At 54.2% G+C, this 21,736-nt stretch overlaps 2 protein-coding genes across 35 annotated transcripts in view; one reads left to right on the top strand and one right to left on the bottom strand.

Annotated features, from left to right (window-relative positions):
- The window catches only part of LOC127463463 (class I histocompatibility antigen, F10 alpha chain-like), a 158,784-nt gene that overhangs the window by 120,273 nt on the left and 16,775 nt on the right, over positions 1 to 21,736 (bottom strand). The gene's annotated exons all lie outside the window — the stretch shown is intronic.
- Positions 1 to 21,736, top strand: part of LOC127463464 (class I histocompatibility antigen, F10 alpha chain-like) — a 237,011-nt gene that overhangs the window by 210,342 nt on the left and 4,933 nt on the right. Inside the window, exon 8 of one of the 4 annotated variants that reach the window (XM_051772929.1) lies at positions 8,663 to 8,776. The exons of 2 other annotated variants lie outside the window; for them this stretch is intronic. In XM_051772929.1, coding sequence (XP_051628889.1) covers positions 8,663 to 8,679 — 17 coding nt within the window. In that variant the 3' untranslated portion in view covers positions 8,680 to 8,776. Of the gene's footprint in view, positions 1 to 8,662; positions 8,777 to 21,736 lie in introns of those variants that run through there. One more of the 4 variants, XM_051772933.1, reaches the window with a different exon arrangement.

Below are 21,736 nucleotides of genomic sequence, written 5' to 3'. Positions count from 1 at the left end.
TGAAGAATATCTCTGCTGCCGAGAAGAACTCAAAAACCTCGTTGTTCCCTGCACAGGAATAGACGAGGGGAGGCAGAGAGATATGTGTGTGGAGAATAAAGAACAAGAGTCACTGAAAACGGTGAGGAGGGACTCAGACAAAATGGGGCAAAATTGGTTACTAATTGCTGGTTTAATAAGTATAATGAGTCCTCTGGGATGTGCCCACCAACCATTCGAATGGACTATAATTAGGTCAAAGGATTCTAAGGTTGTGAGGAAGGTTATAATTGCTATAAGTCCTAGATTCAATGTGACAGTGTGTGATTTGCTGATGGCCAGTATACCCCAGGAATGTGGACAAGGAGGAAAGAAACCTTCTGTGACAGTTAACAAAGGAGCCACATATTGGTGCCCAACTTCTAATCCAGGGAAGTCTTTCTGTAATTATCCAGGGCACTATCACTGTGGATATTGGGGTTGTGAAACAATAGCTACTGCCTGGAGACCTGAGAGACCAGACAAGTACTTACGAGTGCAGTGGGGACCCCCACACTGTACTCCACCCGCCTTGGGAGGACTTGTACTCCCTAATGAACCTTCTAATTGTGAATATTTGCAGGTTCAAGTTCTCAACCGTGAGGACCGGGGATGGTTAACTGGCCGAACATGGGGAGTAAGGTTAGACCGACTGTCCGCAGATCCAGGTGAATATGTGACCATAAGAAAACAGCCATTAACGACATATTCTCAGTTTCTAGGATCCAATCTGGAAATAAAAGAATCCAGAGATAACAATCAGGAAAGAGAAAGGGAGAAGGAGAGTAAAGTCCTCACCAGACCAGCGTCACAGGAGTCAAAGGCTACCCAAATCTTTCCCACCGAATCAGTCAAAAAGGACGAGGTATCATATGGGGGAGTAGGATCAATGCTAAACATGGTAGAGGCCTCATATAAAGCCATTAATTACACTGATCCGGACATGACCGAATCTTGTTGGTTATGTTATAATGTGAGACCTCCCTTTTATGAGGGAGTAGAGTTAAATCTCACTTTCAATTTCAGCACTGAAGATAACCCAAGTCAGTGCAGATGGGGAGAAAAAGAAATAGGTCTCACTATGTCTCAAATTAATGGACAAGGAACATGTATTGGAAATGTTTCCCCCAGTAGTGAAAACTTATGTGGTACCGGGGTAAATAAATTGGAAGGGGGAAGGAATAAATGGGTCATTCCACATCAGGGTGGATGGTGGATTTGCTCTAAAACAGGTCTAGTTCCATGTGTGTCCGTTTCTGCATTCAGAAAGAATAATGAATTTTGTATTCAAATAACTGTATTACCTTGCAAGTTATATCGTTCTGAAGAATCTGTTTATGAATTCTGGGAAATGAGCAAGCATCGGATACAAAAACGGGAACCAGTAAGTGTAACAATCGCAATGATTTTGGGGTTGGGAGCTACAGGAGCTGGAGTTGCCTCTCTGGTACAACAAAGTCATGGGTTGACTGCTCTAAGGACAGCAGTCGATGAGGATTTGGACCGAATAGAAAAATCTATATCATACTTAGAGACCTCCCTAAATTCCCTATCGGAAGTAGTCTTGCAAAATAGAAGGGGACTAGATTTGCTGTTTCTGCAACAGGGAGGATTATGTGTGGCATTGGGTGAAGAATGTTGCTTTTATGCCAATCATTCGGGTGTTATCAAAGAGTCCATGTCCAAATTACGTGAAGGGATTTTGCAAAGAAAATGAGAAAAAGAAGCCACACAAAGTTGGCTGGACACTTGGCATAACCAGTTTCCTTGGCTAACGACCTTGATCTCAACTCTGGCAGGTCCCCTGGTAATGTTGTTTGCTTCTCTCATTTTTGGACCATGTATCCTCAACAAAGTTATCGCATTTGCTAAGAGTAGGATTGAGACAGTACAATTATTAACAGTAAAACAACAATATGAGGATATGAGTAGAAGGTCTTCTGATGAAGATCAAGCCTCTCTTTCAGAGGCAACTAGAGAAGCAATGATTGGATTTGATCAGCAAATTTATGAGCAAATCAGGAGGGGGGATTGTTATAAGTAAACCCAGGAAATTTGCTGCTCAAAGGGGTTAATAAAGTTGCTGTATTTTACTAACCACATTGTTAAGAGTCATGAGTTGACTGATTATGAAATATCTAACCACAAGTTTGTATGCTGTAGAACACAACGCAGAGTGACTCAGTATTTTGGAGCTGTTTGATTACAGGCATATCGATATGGACTAATATGGAGGGGCAAGCCACGAGGAGTCCTATGATTAGATGATATCTCCTGATGGAAAATTCCAGGACCACGGCCTCATAGAGACTAATGACTTTAAAATCATTGGTGGAAGCCCCTCAGCAACGGCAGATGCCCGCGAGTGGAGGAGCCAACCACAGATCTGCCCGCGAAAGAGGAACCAAGCAGGGAGCAGCCCGCGAACCTCCCACCAATGGACTATGAACATGACTTTGGGGGGTGGCGTCAACAAAGGGTATAATTGTTGCTGTTTCGGTTCCCCATTTTGCGGACTGTGCTGGAGCAAGGGTCTCCCCGGTCGCCCGGCTGGCCGCTTTTGCTTGTTAGCATTAATAAACCTTTGTTTTACCTTGCAACCAAAATTATACCCTCTTTATCGATATCAACTTCCATTTTCTGGGCCAGGCCCCAGAGGCAATCCCAGCCAGTCCTGCCCCTCGGCCCCAGCCCGGCTCACTGACTCCTGGGGGCCCCTGGAAGCCAAGAGCCAAAGGCCGACCCCCCCAGAGTGCAGCCCCACCATCTGCACTGGGGCCCCAGGGTTTCCCTTTCCCAAGCAGCCCCTGCAAAGCCTTGTCAGAGAGAAAACTGGGTGACCCGAGTCCTGGATGCTTTTAGGAAAGAGGTCTGAACATTTCTTGACTAATGGAGGGGGGTGACTTTTTTATTCTTGACCTTTCCAGTTCTCCATTTGGGGGCAGGATGTCCTCTGGGCCAATGGTTTGTTCCCTTTACAGTGAGTGCAGCCTCAGAGGGCTGAGCCCTCTCTGGCTGGGCTTGGCCTCTCCTGCAGAGACTCAGGCCTGGCTGGGCTGCCCCAGGCAGACGCTGCAGGAAGAAGAGCTCAGGCCGCCTGGGTCTGGTGTCCCTGGGGCTCAGCCTGTGCCCCATTGCTGGGCAGGGGCTGAGCCCCACCTCTGCCTGGGGGCCTTGGCCAAAGGGCTGCCAAGGAAGAGGCCCAGGAGCCTTGGGGCCTGCCCAGCTTTCCTCCTCCCTGGGGGCTCTCAGTCCTCCCCTGACACCGGGTGGGCCCAAGGCCTTGCTGGCTTCGGGCTCACGGCCCGCCGGCACCATCCCAGTGGCCTGACCCCCCTCCTTCCCCTCTCTCCAGCCTCTCCTGCCTTTTCTGGCAAGGGGCCATCCAAGGCAAACCCCGGTTCTCAGCAATGGCACCTGTGGCACGGCTGCAAGGCTCCAGTGGGCCAGGCAAGAGCAGGAGCACCGAGAGCCTGAGGAGCCAGGAGATGCCCTGGCTGGGCATGGTGCTGCTGCGGGACAAGCTGACACCTCTGCACAGTCTCTGCCCGTCCCTGCCAGCCGACTTCTGCCCAGGCTCTGGGCACGGGGACGCAGCACTGACACTTTTCAGCCCCCACGCTGTTCCACAGAGGCTGTGATGTCACAAGGCCCTTGCCTGGCAGCCAGGAGATGGGCAAGGCAAGGCAAGGACGGAGCCTCTGAGCCACCAGCACGCTGTCCCCAAAGGCTGGGGTGGCACAGAAGCCCAGAGTCCCTGAGCTTGGCAGAGACTTGTGAGATCAACCGGCGTCCAGCCTACGCCCCATCCCCAGCACGTCAAGCAGAGCACGGTACTCAGTGCCATGGCCAGTCTTTGCTTAAACACCTCCAGGGACCGTGACTCCACCACCTCCCTGGGCAGCCCAAAATGCTCTGAGGCATCACACCTCTTCTTTTACAGTTCTATCACAACTTTTTATAAGTCAATCATAATACTTACAGAGTTCCATTTTTATGTTGGTTACGGACACATTTATATATCTCTATGTACCTTTTATATACCTTTATATACCTTTATATACCAAAGGAATTCATCTGAGTCATTTGGGTTCAGGAGAGGACATTTTTGGCCTTCTTGGTGAATCCGAAAAATCGGTCCCAGAAAATGCTCAGAGACTTTTTTATCTTTAAGCAGCGAGGTATTTGTTTATTCAACGTTGGGAGCAAGCCAGCTGGCACTGGACAAACTTGCTGGACAGCTTCACACAAAATCAGCATTTTTATCCAATCTTCAGCTGGGATTAAATGCATATTCAAGTGATTACAACATCTATCAATGCATATTAATAACAGGCGGAGTAGAGGTGGAGCTCAGGCGGGGCTTGGGGCGGTGTTTCTCTTGGCCCTCAATCCTGAGGGTTCTTCCACTCTTCCTCCATGGCTCTGGGGGCTTCAACTCATCTTCCTCAGCTTGACCTTCCTTCTCTTCCATTCTTCTTGACCCGCTCACTGAAGCTTGGAAAAAGCCCTGGCTCCCAGCCTATTCCTCCTATTCCAATGTCTCCCTGATCCTGCTGTCTCTCTAATTTATCCCCTCGAGGCCTAGGACATGTTCCTGTACTATTCTCTGAAGCTTTGCTCCAGTCAGTAGAACAGAACGAGCACAGATGGTCTTGGATGTTGGTAGCTTGTTAGCAGGCCCCAATTTCTTAGTTAACTCTTTTGGGCCTGGCCTCCTGTTTCCCCAGGGACACAGCCCGGGCCCAGCTGTTCCCATTCCCATTCCACGGGTTTGCATTCCTGTTCCAGGTGTTCCCATCCCATTCTAGTTGTTCCCATCCCATTCCAGGTGTCCCCATTCTCTTTCCAGGTGTTCCCATTCCCATTCCATGTGTTCCCATTCCCATTCCATGTGTTCCAATTTCTTTCCAGGTGTTCCATCCCATTCTAGGTGTCTCCATTCCCATTCCTATTGTCCCTCCTCCCATTCCTGGTGTTCCCATCCCACTTCTGTTTTCCCCATTCCCAGTTCTTGGTGTTCCCATTCATATTCCAGGTATCTCCATTCCCATTCCTATTGTCCCCATTCCCATTCCAGGTGTTCCCATCCCACCTCTGTTTTCCCTATTCCCATTCCAGGTGTCTCCATTCCCATTCCAGGTGTCCCCATTCCCATTCCTGGTGTCCCCAGTCTGCTCACAGTGTTCCCATTCCCATTCCAGGTGTTCCCATTCCCATTCCTGGTGTCCCAAACCTGCTCCCAATGTTCCCATTCCCATTCCTGATGTCCCCATTTCCAACCCAGGTGTCCCTATTCCCATTCCAGGTGTTCCTATTCCCATTCCAGGTGTTCCCATTCCAGGTGTTCCCATTCCAGATGTCTCCATTCCAATTCCAGGTGTTCCCATTCCAATTCCTGGTGTCCCCATTTCCATTCCTGGTGTTCCCATTCCAGGTGTTTCCATTCCCATTCCAGGTGTCCCCATTCCCATTCCAGGTGTCCCCATTTCCATTCCAGGTGTTCCCATTCCAGGTGTTCCCATTCCAGGTGTTCCCATTTCCATTCCTGGTGTTCCCATCCCATTGCTATTGTCCCCATCCCATTCCTGATGTCCCCATTCCCATTCCAGGCATTTTCATTCCCATTCCAGGTGTTCCATCCCATTCTAGGTGTCACCACTGTCATTTCCCCTGCTGGTTTACCTTTAAACCAGCACACCAGGTCTGTGCCCAACGGGGGTCCCTGTGGATCATCCAACGCGGGTCCTCCCATGGCTGATGGAGTTGGAGCAGCGGCCGAAGCTCTTCCCGCAGTCGGGGCACTCGGGGCTTCTCTTACCGGTGGGTCCGTTGGTGGGAGGTCAAGGCAGAGCTGTCCCTGAAGCTCTTCCCACACTCCCCACACTTGTGAGGCCTCTCCCTGATGTGGATGGGAAGGTGGGTGTAGAGGGTGGAGCTGTCCCACATTCCCTACACGTGTAGGGCTGTTCCCCAGTGGGGATGTGCTGGTGGCTGAGCAGCTTGGTGCTTGTGCTGAAGCTCTTCCCACATTCCAAGCACTTGTAGGGCCATTCCCTGGTGTGGATGCAACAGTGTTTGCAAAAACTGGAGCTGTCCCTGAAGCTCTTCCCACACTCCGCACACGTGTAGGGCCGTTCCCACTGTGGATCATCTGGTGTTGGAGCAGGCTGGAGCTCTGATTGAAGCTCTTCCCACACTCCCCACACGTGTAGGGCCGTTCCCCACTGTGGATGCGACGGTGGTTGCGAAGGGTGGAGCGGTCATTGAAGCTCTTCCCACATTCCCCACACGTGTAGGGCCGTTCCCCAGTGTGGATGTGCTGGTGTCGGCGCAGGGCGGAGATCTGATTGAAGCTCTTCCCACATTCCTCACACATGTAGGGCCTTTCTCCACTGTGGATGCGACGGTGGTTGTGGAGGGCAGAGCTGTGCCTGAAGCTCTTCCCACACTCACCACACGTGTAGGGCCGTTCCCCACTGTGGATGCGACGGTGGGTGTGGAGGTTGGATCTCTTGCTGAAGCTCTTCCCACATTCCAAGCACCTGAAGGGTTTCTCCCTGCTGGGAGGCTGCTCAGGGACCACCAGCTCGCAGCTCCGCCTCAAGCTCCGGCCGCCTTCCCGGCACACGCTGGCTCTTTCCTCCTCACAGCCCCCTGGGATGGCTTTGGAGCCCCTCCTGCGGGGGCATCTCCGGCCCTTTTCCTCCCCGCTGCCTTCCTGCGCCGGGGAGCCCTTCAAAACGGCCTCTCCCACCAGACTCTGCCGGGGGGATTTGTCCTCCGCGCTCTCCGGCCTCACCTCGGGGCCTGGGGCAGGAACCAACAAGGACACACAGGGGATTTGCCTCCGGCCCACAGGGAAGCCCAAGGACATCCCCCCAACTCCGGCCCCGGCAGGACGGCCACAAAAGACAAAAGACCCACCCAAAGGGGCACTGACTTCCTCCTCACCTGCCTGGGGGGCCCAAGGCATCTTCCTCTTCCTCGCAGCCTCCTCCTCCATCCGCCCAAGCTTTGGGAAGCAGAAATCCTGATGGGAAGGGGGGAAACAAGGGGTGAGCGCGTTGCCTTGGGGGTTCCTCCTGCCCAAGTCCAACTCTAGGACTCACCGGGCATCTTGTGCCCATAAAAACCCCCCAAAACACCAACAATCAGCCCAAAAACCCCTCGCAGGAGTTCCCCCCCTCTGCTCTCTGGGGTTAGGGGGGTCCCCCCTGTCTGGTCTGATGGCACTTCTGCCTGCATTGGGGGTCCCCCTTCTCCAGGCTGCCGGGGGTCCCGTGACTCAGGGGTGTTCCCACTCTCCGGGGTCCTCTTTAGTGTTGCCAGGGGGGTCCCAGGGCTCACTTCTCCCCACTCTGCATCCCGGGGCCGGCCGGCCCTCCTCTCTCGGCTCCCATCCTCACAAACCTCTTGGCGCTCTCGGCTCCCACCCCGCCTCAAGGCCCCCCCTCCTCTCCACACTCCAAGGCCTTCCCCCTCTCCGGGACCCCCGCTTAAGGGGCCCGGCGCTCCCTCTCTGCTCCCCCCCCTCCAGCATTCCGGGGGTCCCCCAGCTCCGGGATCGCCCCTCTCCGCTCTCCCCACTCCGCGGCTACCGGGGTTCCCCCCCGGCTCTCACGGGGGCCCCCAAACCGCTCTCGCCCCCCCCGCCATTGCCCAGCGACCGCCAGGACCTTTTGGCTGCTCTTCTTTGTGCTCCCGCTCGGCTCCTCCCTCGGCTGGGCCGCCGCTTTTGGCGGGTTTCCTCCTCCGGGATCCGCCTCCTGCAGCCCTTCCCCCCCTGGACCAGCCCCCTTGGGCCCCCCTTGGGCCCCCCTTGGGCTCTCCTTGCCCAATAAGTCTGATTATACAGACAAACCATTTGGTTTTCACCCACAAAACCCAAATGTATAACCCAGCACCCTGGGGCATGAACAAAGTGGTTTTCCTTGCCCCCCCCCCGAGTCCAAAGTAAAGGGAGAGGGGAAAAAAACCTGCTGGTGGGAGAACTGTTGCAGTCTGGTCAAAAGTGGTGATTGCAGTCCAGTTGAGGGTGGTGGTCTCAGTCTGGTTGAGAGTGGTGAGCTGCAGCCTTCCTCTGGATCCCACGAGTGGTGGAAAGGTTCTGAAACTCCAGGTTTATATATTCTCCAGTTCAGGCAGGAATGGTCAGTGATTCCCTCAGAGTGGGGAATTCCATAAAAGGATGCTCAGTTTGCTTCCTCAGTGCGGGGAATTCCATAAAAGGATATGAGGATTCTCAAAGCGGGGAATTCCATAAAAGGATATGAGGACAGGAACACCTCCCCCACCTTGCAGGCCCCCCCCCCCCCCCGACAACAGTTCCTGGGAAAATGGCATGGAAGGCCATAGAATACACACTTTTGGGCTACACCCATCCAGTGAGGAATCGGTCCCAGCTGTTCTAACTAGGACAGGATTCCAGAGTGGGATCAGGTGGAATTGTTGACTGGGATCACGGCTGGATTCTGGAGTGGGATTGGCCTGGGATGGATGGAGTGGGATTGGGGTGGGATGGACAGAGTAGGATCAGGAGGGAATCCGCGGCAGTTCCTACTCTCCCTGGGCTCCACAGCCAGATCCATCCCCTGGGATGGGAACAGGGACATGGTGACTCCTTTCCCCGCTCTCATCCCAGCAGGAATCATGGCCTGAGCGATCCCAGAGCTGGATCCACCCCTTCCCTCTCCCTGTGGAAAGGCAGGAGCTGCTGGCAGAGCTCATCCCGCTGCTCCCACCCACCCCGGCCCCCCTGTGGCTCTCCCCATGGATCAACTTCCTACTTTTTCATGTGTGAAACCCAGGACCACAATTATTCCTGAGGCTTTAATTTGGGTGTGAAAATCTCCTGCTTTGGGCAAGAAATCCTGGCTCCCTCCTCCGGCATCCGGCAGTTCCTCTATGGGAACCAGGAATGGGAATGGAGACATTGAGGACAGGGATGGGGACACTGGGGACAGGCTGGGGCCACCAGGATTTGGAATGGGGACATTGGGACTGGGATGGGGACATTGGGGACAGGGATGGGGACACTGGGAGTAGGTTGTAGACATCAGGAATGGAAATGTGAACACCAGGAGACAATGGGGAAAGGGATGGGGACACCAGTAGCAGGATGGGATGACCAAGAGAAGGTTGGGGACGCTGGAACAGGCTGGGGTCATCAGGAATGGGATGGAGATGCCAGAAATAGCAATGGAGACATTGGGAGCAGGTTGGGGACAGCAGGAAATGGGAGTGGGGACACACGGAAATGGGAATGCGGAAAACAGAGTTGGGATGGGAACATCAGGAATGGTGACACCAGGAATGGGAATGGGGAAAACAGAATTGGGTTGGGAACTCAAAGAATGGGAATGGGGACACCAGGAATGGGAATGGGGACACCAGGAATGGGAATGGGGACCTGGAGGACCACGCTGGGGACACTGGGAACAGCCTGGGGAGAGCAGGAACTGGGATGGCAACACCAGGAAAGGGAACGGGGACATCGGCAGCAGGTTGGAGACACCAGGGACTGGGAATGGGGACATCAGGAATGGGATGGGAACACTGGGAATAGGAACACCAGGAATGGGAACACCAGGAATGGAGTGGGAACATGAGGGACCAGGATGGGGACACTGGGGACTGATGGAGAGGAGCAGAGACCCCAGACTCACCTAAACCCCTCCCAGAACTGAGGACCAAGAGAAGCTCCACCTGAGCTCCACCCGAGCTTTGCCCATTATTAATATGCATAGATAGATGTTGTGATCAGATGAATATAATTTATCATATTTAATCATATATGAAAATTGTATAAAAACCCCGATATTGTGTGAAACTCTCGACGTCGGCAATAAATCCCTTTGCTGCTCAAAGATCCAAAGTCTCTGAGCAGTTCTTCGGACTGGGTTTTTCAGCATCACAGAGGCAAAGGCACAAACTGAGGGACCCCCTCAGAGGGCAACATTCTCACCAAAGCTATCCTCTCAGCTTCCTTTACACTGAACTCTGACTGCAGGGACCTCCTTCCCACTCTGCTGATGCTTCTCAGGTTCTGAACCACCCGGAAAAAAAACCCAAATGCCAAGGGATGTGCTTAGATTCACCAAGGATACAGCCCACCAGAATTAACATCTGATTCACACTGGCAGGAAAATGCTCAACTTACTCGTCGTCCCTCCGGTGCCAAAGGACCCCCCACCGCTTGCATCCCACCTGGAAAGAACAAGAAGACGCTCACAGAACGACCTTTGAAGAGAAGTGCCTGTCACAACTGCAAGGAGGGATGCAGAACAATCTCACGTGGGGGATATTCTCTGCTCTGCCCTGCAGACCCTTGTGCTGGGGTCAAAACACAGCCTCTCTGCTTCCCTCTCCTGAGGGACTTGTTCTTAGACATCCCTTTCCCCTCCCGGCCATTCCCAAGCCTGGACCCGGCTCTCAGCCCCTCTCTGGCTCAGAGCCCTCAACTTCTCTTGCAGAGAGCTGGGCCTGTCAACCCAGCTGCCAAAAGCACGGCCCTTGGGCTGCCTCGGAGGTTCCTGCAGTCGCCCCAGGCCCTGCCCAAGGCCCTCCCATCAGGGGCTGGGCCCTGGGGGCTCGGGGAGAACCCACCCGCGGCTTGGCCCTTCTTGCCCAGCCCTGCTCTGGCCCAGCCTCCTCCCCCTGCACACTCCCCACTGCCACAGCCTGCGCTGGGGCAGCATTTCCTTCCTGGGCCCTTTCCAGCTGCCCCCATGGGGACACTTCCATTTTCTGGGCCAGGCCCCAGAGGCAATCCCAGCCAGTCCTGCCCCTCGTCCCCAGCCCGGCTCACTGACTCCTGGGGGCCCCTGGAAGCCAAGAGCCAAAGGCCGACCCCCCCAGAGTGCAGCCCCACCATCTGCACTGGGGCCCCAGGGCTTCCCTTTCCCAAGCAGCCCCTGCAAAGCCTTGTCAGAGAGAAAATTGGGGGACGCGAGTCCTGGATGCTTTTAGGAAAGAGCTCTGAACATTTCTTGAACAATGGAGGGGGGTGACTTTTTTATTCTTGACCTTTCCAGTTCTCCATTTGGGGGCAGGATGTCCTCTGGGCCAATGTTTTGTTCCCTTTGCAGTGAGTGCAGCCTCAGAGGGCTGAGCCCTCTCTGGCTGGGCTTGGCCTCTCCTGCAGAGACTCAGGCCTGGCTGGGCTGCCCCAGGTAGACGCTGCAGGAAGAAGAGCTCAGGCCGCCTGGGTCTGGTGTCCCTGGGGCTCAGCCTGTGCCCCATTGCTGGGCAGGGGCTGAGCCCCACCTCTGCCTCGGGGCCTTGGCCAAAGGGCTGCCAAGGAAGAGGCCCAGGAGCCTTGGGGCCTGCCCAGCTTTCCTCCTCCCTGGGGGCTCTCAGTCCTCCCCTGACACCGGGTGGGCCCAAGGCCTTGCTGGCTTCGGGCTCACGGCCCGCCGGCACCATCCCAGTGGCCTGACCCCCCTCCTTCCCCTCTCTCCAGCCTCTCCTGCCTTTTCTGGCAAGGGGCCATCCAAGGCAAACCCCGGTTCTCAGCAATGGCACCTGTGGCACGGCTGCAAGGCTCCAGTGGGCCAGGCAAGAGCAGGAGCACCGAGAGCCTGAGGAGCCAGGAGATGCCCTGGCTGGGCATGGTGCTGCTGCGGGACGAGCTGACACCTCTGCACAGTCTCTGCCCGTCCCTGCCAGCCGACTTCTGCCCAGGCTCTGGGCACGGGGACGCAGCACTGACACTTTTCAGCCCCCGCGCTGTTCCACAGAGGCTGTGATGTCACAAGGCCCTTGCCTGGCAGCCAGGAGATGGGCAAGGCAAGGTAAGGACGGAGCCTCTGAGCCACCAGCACGCTGTCCCCAAAGGCTGGGGTGGCACAGAAGCCCAGAGTCCCTGAGCTTGGCAGAGACTTGTGAGATCAACCGGCGTCCAGCCTACGCCCCATCCCCAGCACGTCAAGCAGAGCACGGCACTCAGTGCCATGGCCAGTCTTTGCTTAAACACCTCCAGGGACGGTGACTCCACCACCTCCCTGGGCAACCCATTTCAAGACCTAATCCCTGTTTCTCTCCAAAAAGTCCTGCTCCTGTCCCTGACAAACAGCCCCTGACAGGCAGGTCCTCGTGTCCTCTTGTCCTATCGCCTGTTGCCTCGGAGAAGGGGCTGACCCCCACCTGGCTCCAGCCTCCTGTCAGGAAGTTGTGGACAGGGAGAAGGTCAGCCCCGAGCCTCCTCTTCTCCAGGCTGGAGAAGCCCAGCTCCCTCAGCTGCTCCTCACAGGCCATGCACTGCAGACCCTTGCCCAGCTCCATTGCCCTGCTCTCCACCCACTGCAGCCCCTCAAGGTTCTCCCTGAATTGAGGGGCCCAGAGCTGGACACAGCACTCCAGGGGTGGCCTCACCAGTGCCCAGTCCAGCAGAAGAATCCCTGCCCTGCTCCTGCTGCCACACTCTTTCTGATCCAGGCCAGCCTGCCCTTGGCCTTCTTGCCCACCCGGGCACCCGCTGGCTCAGGTTCAACCTCTGTCCACCAGCACCCCCAGGGCCTCTCCCACGGGGACCCTTTGCAGCTCCTCTGCCCCTGGCCTGGAGCTGCAGGGGGTTATTGTGGCCACAGGCCCCAAAGGCACCAAAGGCACTCTTGAACCTCATGCCCACGGGCTCGGCCCAGAGGTCCAACCTGTCCAGGTCCCTCTGCACAGCCTTCCTGCCCTCCAGCACATCCACACTGCAAGCCAGCTTGGGGTCCTCTGCCAATTTGCTCAGGGAAGACTCAATGCCCTCCTGCAGATCCCCACGAAAAATAGGCAACAGGACTGGACCTGTTACCCAACAAGTTCTAGTGCTTGACAAAGGAGCCCACCCAGCAGTGGGGAGAAACTGCTGGCAGGAGATTGAATGGGGGCAAGAGACAATGGATGATGGACAAGTTCTGGGCCATGGCCATTTGGTAGAAAAACAAAGGAAAAGTTTAAGGCCTGCCATATTTCAGTGGTCAGAGACCTGGCAGAGAAATCTATTTTTGAGACCTGGACACCAAGAAGGCAGAATTTCTAAACCACAAAGACCCTTAGAGAAACTAGAGACAAAGACAAAACTAACACAGACAGTTACTGAGGCTCTCCCTATCTAGGGAAAAGACAAGAAAAGGACAAAAACTGTGGACTAAGCATCATGCAAAGTGAGAAATCAAGAGTCAATGGAAGAGAGAATAAGAATTCCTGCAGAGAACTGGTAAGCCAATGGAGAGGAATTCCTTTGTTTGCTATAATGTAGAAATACTTAAAAGTTTTGAGAACTGATGTACAGGTGTTAGAGAGCAATTCCTGTGTCCCTTCAGCGCTGAATGAAGTAGGGTCACCTCTGGAACCCAACCAACTGCTCAGAGATTTTATTCCCCGGCTTTCACTGACGGTTTCTGGGGACCCAGATGAGACAAAGCAGCGCCGACAGGGCAGAGCAGAGGAATCGTTGGCCCTGCAGCGTGTACCAAAGGAGTTTTGGGGAGATCTTCCAATTCCCTGGTCTGGGGAGTTCACCACGCCTTCTTTTCTGGGAAAAAGAACAGACCATGAATTTTGGGTACTTGATTTTAAGGCCTTTTGCCTGCACATAAGGCACAGCAATGGGAAGGAGGCAGCATGAGGCTGAGAGGTTTCTGTCATGGTTTGTGGGCTTGGGTGAGATTGGGCCAGAATTACAGGACACCTGTAAAATCTGGGCTTTGGGAAAGGTTGGGGAGGGTTGGGAAAGGTGTTCAAAGGGTGGTTTTGCCTGAGGTGTTAAACATGGGAGTGGGTCTATCTTCCCAATTCTCAAGAGAAGAGATCCCAGAAAGCTTCCCTGCAGGTTGTGTTTTAAGGAACAGGAGAAGAGACCGAGGGTAAGGGGTTTCTTTCCTGGAGGGAAGGGCTGTCGTTCACTTGCAGGAGCCCTGCTCTGAAATTGCCAGTCTGACTGCCCAAACTGAACACAGCTGAAGATTCCTGCCAGACAAAAGGTGGCAGGACAGAAAGCTCTTGCTGCCCATGGAGTGCCCAGGGTGGCCCCCCAAGTGCATGTGAAACCCGAAGGTTCCAGGCTTTCTTTCCTGGGGGAAAGGCCGTGACATCCCAAAGAGTCCCGTGGCAGACAGGTGGGGCTGCACTGTGGGGGTGTGAGGTGTTGGTTCTTTGGTTTCCAGGGGCTATTCCAGAATGGAGAGGACAGGCTGTGACATCACAAAGGAGTCCTTGGCACACGGGTGGAGTTGAACTGTCACATGGGGGGGGCTTGGTTCTTTGGCTTCCAGAGGCCATTCCAGAATGGAGAGGATAGGCCAGAATGGACAGGACAACAAAAGGGCCCAAAGCACATGGGTTGTTCTGCACTCTGGTGTGGGGTGTTGGTTCTTTGGTTGCCAGGGCCTATTCTGGAGTGGAGAGGACAGGCTGTGACAAGAAGTGCCTGTCAGAACTGCAAAGACGGATGCACAAGAATCTTGTGTGGGCATATTCTCTGCTCTGCCCTGCAGACCCTTGTGCTGGGGTCAAAACTCAGCCTCTCTGCTTCCCTCTCCTGAGGGACTTGTTCTTAGACATCCCTTTCCCCTACGTTCCTTTCAAAAGCCCTCCTGGCAATTCCCAAGCCATTTTTTTTTTTGCTCCTGGAAGACTCAATGCCCTCCTGCAGATCCCCACGAAAAATGTGCAACAGGACTGGGCCTGTTACCCAACAAGTTCTAGTGCTTGACAAAGGAGCCCACCCAGCAGTGGGGAGAAACTGCTGGCAGGAGATTGAATGGGGGCAAGAGACAATGGATGATGGACAAGTTCTGGGCCATGGCCATTTGTTAGAAAAACAAAGTAAAAGTTTAAGGCCTGCCATATTTCAGTGGTCAGAGACCTGGCAGAGAAATCTATTTTTGAGACCTGGACACCAAGAAGGCAGAATTTCTAAACCACCAAGACCCTTAGAGAAACCAGAGACAAAGACAAAACTAACACAGACAGTTACTGAGGCTCTCCCTATCTAGGGAAAAGACAAGAAAAGGACAAAAACTGTGGACTAAACATCATGCAAAGTGAGAAATCAAGAGCCAATAGAAGAGAGAATAAGAATACCTGCAGAGAACTGGTAAGCCAATGGACAGGAATTCCTTTGCTAAAATGTAGAAATAGTTAAAAGTTTTGAGAACTGATGTACATGTGTTAGAGAGCAATTCCTGTGTCCCTTCAGCGCTGAATGAAGTAGGGTCACCTCTGGAACCCAACCAACTGCTCAGAGATTTTATTCCCCGGCTTTCGCTGATGGTTTCTGGGGACCCAGATGAGACAAAGCAGCGCCGACAGGGCAGAGCAGAGGAATCGTTGGCCCTGCAGCGTGTACCAAAGGAGTTTTGGGGAGATCTTCCAATTCCCTGGTCTGGGGAGTTCACCACGCCTTCTTTTCTGGGAAAAAGAACAGACCATGAATTTTGGGTACTTGATTTTAAGGCCTTTTGCCAGCACATGAGGCACAGCAGTGGGAAGGACGCAGCGTGAGGCTGAGAGGTTTCTGTCATGGTTTGTGGGCTTGGGTGAGATTGGGCCAGAATTACAGGACACCTGTAATATCTGGACTTTGGGAAAGGTTGGGGAGGGTTGGGAAAGGTGTTCAAAGGGTGGTTTTGCCTGAGGTGTTAAACATGGGAGTGGGTCTGTCTTCCCAATTCTCAAGAGAAGAGATCCCAGAAAGCTTCCCTGCAGGTTGTGTTCTAAGGAACAGGAGAAGAGACCGAGGGTAAGGGGTTTCTTTCCTGGAGGGAAGGGCTGTCGTTCACTTGCAGGAGCCCTGCGCTGAAATTGCCAGTCCCACTCCCCAAATTGAATAGGGACAAAGATTCCTGCCAGACAGAAAGGGCCAGGACAGAAAGCTCTTGCTGCCCATGGAGTGCCCAGGGTGTCCCCCCAACTGCATGTGAAACCCGAAGGTTCCAGGCTTTCTTTCCTGGGGGAAAGGCCGTGACATCCCAAAGAGTCCCGTGGCAGACAGGTGGGGCTGCACTGTGGGGGTGTGAGGTGTTGGTTCTTTGGTTTCCAGGGGCTATTCCAGAATGGAGAGGACAGGCTGTGACATCACAAAGGGGCCCATGGCACAGGGGTTGGGCTGCACTAGGGGTTGTGAGACATTGGTTTTTTGGTTTCCTCCAGCCATTCTGGAATGGAGGGGATAGGCCGTGACATCACAAGAGGGCCCATGGCACAAAGGTGGGGCTTCACTTTGGGGTTGTAGGGCGTTGGTTCTTTGGTTGCCAGGACCCATTTCAGAATGGAGAGGACAGGCTGTGACACCACAAAGGGGCCCTTGGCACACGGGTGGGGTTTAACTGTCACATGGGGGGGGCTTGGTTCTTTGGTTTCCAGAGGCTATTCCGGGATGGAGAGGATAGGCCAGAATGGATAGGACAACAAAAGGACTCAAATCACATGCGTTGGTCTGCACTATGGTGTGGGGTGTTGGTTCTTTGGTTGCCAGGACCTATTCTGGAATGGAGAGGACAGGCTGTGACAAGAAGTGCCTGTCAGAACTGCAAAGATGGGCGCAAAAGAACCTTCTTTGGGCATATTCTCTGCTCTGCCCTGCACATCTTTGTGTTGGGGTCAAAACTCAGCCTCTCTGCTTCCCTCTCCTGAGGGACTCGTTCTTAGACATCCCTTTCCCCTACGCTCCTTTCCAAAGCCCTCCTGGCAATTCCCAAGCCTGGACCCAGCTCTCATCCCCTCTCTGGCTCAGAGCCCTCAACTCATCTTTCAGAGAGCTGGGCCTGTCAACCCACCGTCCCTTTGGCTGGCTGTATTGGGGAGGGGTTCGGATCATACTGACCATACGACACCATTGAAAGCTCAACAAAACTGATATTTATTAGCAAGAGGTGGCCAACAAAACGAACACACTCAAAGGAGAGGAAGGAAGAGAGAAATAAGCCCCCAGCATGACCTCCCCCAGTCACCCAGCTGTTGCCCATAAAGTTCTCTCACTGACCTAGAATGCCTGTAATTACCAATGGCAGAAGCTGCATCCTTGGAGAGTCAGTAAGTTCACAAACTGGCAGGTGTCCCTGCCAAAGGCAACGTTGTCCTTGATGTGAAGCTTGCTCCCCTCCAAAAAAAGAGTTATCTCCTTTTATACAATTAATTGAGTCCCCTCAACCTCGGCAGGTGTGGCCAGCACCGCCCAGCCAGAGCCCTCAGTCCCACCCCTTGGTGATGTCAGTGCATCTCTTCTGCGCACGCGGGGCTTTCCCTGCGCTTGTTTATCTGTACTAGGGGGAATTGATGCTGATCCTTTTGGTCTGTGTTTGGCCCCAGCCACCTGCAGGAGTTTATATTCTCCCTGCCAAGTTCAATGATACAACAGTGAATTCATCCATGGAGGAAGAACTTGTGTATAAACTGTTTAATTGGTGTTCTGTGATTGGCCAGTTGTCCTCCAAGGTCGCTTGAAGGAGAGATTGAGGAGGAGGATGAGGAAGGCTCGTCCCCAGACTCAATTAAGAAAGACCCCCAAAACACACTGTGTGTGTGTGAGGGGATTTCCCAAGTTCTCACGTGCACAGAAGGGATGCACTGACATAACCGGGGTGGGACTGAGGGCCTCGGGCTGGGCAGTGCTGGCCACTCCTGGGAGGCTGTGGCCACTCAGTTAATTGTATAAAAAGCAGATAGTGCTTTCTTGGGGAGAGCTAACTTCACACCAAGGACAACGTTGCCTTTGGCGGGGACACCTGCCAGTTTGTGAACTTACTGACTCTCCAAGGATGCAGCTTCTGCTCTGGGTAATTATAGGCCTGCTAGGTCAGTAAGAGAACTTTATGGGCAACAGCTGGGGAACTGGGGGCTTATTTCTCTCCTCCTTCCTCCCTTTTGGATTTGTTCGTTTTGTTGGCCACCTCTTGGTAATAAATATTGGTTTTTGTTAAGCTTTTAATGGTGTCTTGGTTTTGAGTTTCAGTATGGTTTTGAACCCTCCCTAATACAATCAGGAACAGCGTGGCCAGCAGGTCCAAGGAAGTGATTCTTCCCCTGGACTCAGCACTGGTGAGGCCTCACCTGGAGTGCTGTGTCCAGTTCTGGGCCCTCAGTTCAGGAAGGATATTGAGGTCCTGGAGCAGGTCCAGAGGAGGGCAACGAGGATGGGGAAGGGGCTGGAGCACAAGTCCTGTGAGGAGAGGCTGAGGGAGCTGGGGCTGTTCAGCCTGGAGAAGAGGAGGCTCAGGGGAGACCTCACTCTCTACAACTCCCTGACAGGAGGGGGGAGCCAGGGGGCTGTTGGTCTCTTTTCCCAGGCAACCATCAGCAAGACAAGAGGGCATGGTCTCAAGTTGTGCCAGGGGAGGTTTAGGTTAGATATTAGAAAGAATTTCTTTCCAGAGAGGGTGGTCAGACATTGGTATGGGCTGCCCAGGGAAGTGGTGGATTCCCAGTCCCTGGAGATTTTTAAAAAGAGACTGGATGTGGCACCAGTGCCATGGCCTAGTAACTGCAGCGGTGTTGGATCAAGGGCTGGACTTGATGATCTCGGAGGTCCCTTCCAACCCAGTTGATTCTATGATTCTATAAAGAACTCGTGGTTCACAGAAGCAGCAAAGCAGGCAAAGGTGGGGTGTTACAGAATCCCAGAATGAAAGAATGTGTGAGTTGGAAGGGACCCCAGAGGGATCATCAAGTCCAACCCTCAGCCCTGCCCAGGCCCATCCCCAAGAGTCACAGCCTGTGCCCCAGAGGATCATCCAAACTCTCCTGGAGCTCTGTCAGCCTTGGTGCTGTGCCCACTGCCCTGGGGAGCCTGTTCAGTGCCAACCACCCTGGGGGGGAAGAACCTCTTTCTAACATCCAACCTGAGCCTGCCCTGACACAACTCCAGGCCATTCCCTGGGGGCTGTCCCTGGTCCCCCCAGAGCAGAGCTCAGGGCCTGCCCCTCCTCTGCCCCTCCTGAGGAAGTTGGAACTGCCATGAGGTCTCCCCTCAGTCTCCTCTTGTGCAGCTGAACACCCCAAGTGCCCTGAGCTGCTCCTCCTAAGGCTTCCCCTGCAGAGCCTTCCCCATCCTGGTGGCCTCCTTTGGACACTCTCGACTGGCTCAATCTCTTCCTTCCATTGTGTCCCCCCAGAGTGCCCCACTATTGAGGTGAGGCCGCCCCAGGGCAGAGCAGAGCGGGACAATCCCCTCCCTGGCCCGGCCATGCTGGGCCTGATGCCCCCAGGACAGGGTTGTCCCTCCTGGCCCCCAGGGCACTGCTGACTCCTGGCCAAGTGGGCACCCCCAGGACCCCCAGGGCCCTTTCCCAGCACTGCTCTCCAGCCTCTCATTCCCACTCTGTCCCCACATCTGGGATTGCCCCATCCCAGGGGCAGAATCCGGCACTGCCCCTTGTTGAACTTCCATGGGTGGTGATTCCCAGCCCTGGGATCTGTCCAGGTCTCTCTGCAGGGCCTCCCTGCCCTCCAGGGACTCAGCAGCTCCTCCCAGGTTGGGGTCATCTGCAAACTTGCTCCGTGTCCCTTCCAGTGCTGTGCCCAAGTCATGGATGGAGATGTTGGAGAGCATAGGGCCCAGATGGAGCCCTGGGGAACCCCCCTAGTGACCCCCATCTGATGTCCCCCAGTCACTGCCACCCTCTGTGCCCGACCCGGGAGCCCATTGCTCGCCCAGCACAGGGTGTGTTTATCCAGCTCTGGGCTGGACACTTTGTCCAGAGGGATCTGGGCACAGACACTATGGGAAGCTTCACTGAAACCCAAAAAGGTCCCATCAAGTGCCTTCCCTTGATCAGCCAGGGGGTGATGTTGTCATAAAGTAACTCAGGTTTGATCAGCAGGCCTTTCCTCTGGGGAAGCCGTGCTGGCTGTGATACCCCACAGCAGGGTGGGAGCTCAGGGGCCACTCCAGACCCCCCTTTTCCCACCTTTTCCCCCGTGGCCACTGCAGCACTGGCTGTTGGGTGGAGGGGAACCCCCCATCAGCCCCCCAGGGTTTGACGGGGGGTTTGGGGACCCCCCAGTGCAGATCCAACGCCCCCAGAGCCCCAGGGAACTGCTCCAGGGCTCAAGTGATGGGGACACCAGGGGACCCCCATGGGACTCCTCTTCCTGCTGTCCCACCCCCGTTTTCTGCCCCTCTCCCACCCCTTTCCTATGGTCTCCCCAGCCCCCAGACCCCCTCTGCACTCAGTTGGGGTCACCCGTCCCTCTCCCAATAACTTTGGGGTCCCAACACTCCTCACACTCAGTTTTGGGGCTCTCAACCCACCACTTTTCCCTTCTCTCCCACCCCTTTCCTATTGTCCCACTAAACCACAGCTTCCCTGTGCTCCCTTTGGGGGTCCCACCCCTTTGGCCCCTCAGCTGAAGGGGTCCCACGCCCCCTTTTTCCCACCTTTTCTCCCCTTTCCTGCTCCCTTTTCCCCATCCCCCCTGTGGCAGGGGGAGTTCAAGGCTCAGACAAAGTTGATGGGAGAAGTCCTGCCCTGGAGTCCCGAGGGGCAGAACGGACTCCCTGGCTTTCTAAACTCCTGCTCCCAGAGGAGCCTGGGGGCAGCTGGATCCAATCTCAGCCTTGGGTTATGCCAATGCTTTGAATTTAAGGAATTATAGAGATGGGATTGAACCAGTTTTGTCCCACAGGTTTTAATGATGGAAAAGCAGTTACATTTATATCAATGAACTACTTATTACTAATAATGATCAGACAAAAGGACTAAACCAGAATTATTTATTACACAACATACACACTAAAACTACCAGTAGTACAGGATAAGATAGGACAGGGCACTACACAAAAGCAATTGTTGAAGCAATTCTACTAAAGGTGGCAAACAAGCAAGAATTTTTAATTAGAGATGGATGGAACTCCCCCAGAGCAGCGCTCGTGGGGAGATCTCTGCTCTCAACCTCCAGCAGTGACCTTGGGGGGTCCCCAGCCAAGGCAGGAATCTCCACACACCCCCCAAGAAGAGTTCTGTTGGAAGAACCTGCCCCTGGGACAGGGGACTGGCCCTTTCTGGTAGAAACCCAAGGACTGACAGGCCTTGGACTCCAGGGGTTCCCTCACCATCAGGGGTTTCATTTGGGGTCAAACCAGTCTGGGGTCCAACATCTCCTGCCTTGGCCTGGCCCCCTCTCAGCTCAGCACTGACCCCTTTGCAAATGGGGCATTGTCTTGGTGCCATTGCAGGGGGATGTCCTGCCCCAGTGTCCCAGTGTTCCTTTAATTCCCAGAGGCCCTGCAGTGTCCCAGTGGCCCCTTGATTCCATGACCTTCGGAAACACCTCATTGTTCCTTTGGTTCCATGAGGCCCCCATGTCCCAAAGGCCCCTGGATTCCAGGAATTCCGCAGTGTCACAAGGTTCCTTTTTTTCCATAGGGCCCTGCAGTGTCCCAGTTGTGCCTTGATTCCAGGAGTATCCAAATTCTCCCGGGGTTCCTTTGGTCTCAGGAGGTCCCGCTCGAAGGCTTCACACAAAATCAGCATTTTTATCCAATCTTCAACTGGGATTAAATGCATATTCAAGTGATTACAACATCTATCGATGCATATTAATAACAGGCGGAGTAGAGGTGGAGCTCAGGCGGGGCTTGGGGCGGTGTTTCTCTTGGCCCTCAGTCCTGAGGGTACTTCCACTCTTCCTCCATGGCTCTGGGGGCTTCAACTCATCTTCCTCAGCTTGACCTTCCTTCTCTTCCATTGGCCTTGACCCGCTCACTGAAGCTTGGAAAAAGCCCTGG

Source organism: Manacus candei, unplaced genomic scaffold, assembly GCF_025592945.1.
Source record: "Manacus candei isolate 608988 ecotype Guabito, Panama unplaced genomic scaffold, ASM2559294v1 h1tg000162l, whole genome shotgun sequence".
In the NCBI taxonomy this organism is placed as follows: domain Eukaryota; kingdom Metazoa; phylum Chordata; class Aves; order Passeriformes; family Pipridae; genus Manacus; species Manacus candei.
The sequence above is the reverse complement of the archived record's forward strand: the minus strand, read 5'-3'. Positions and strand labels throughout refer to the sequence as shown.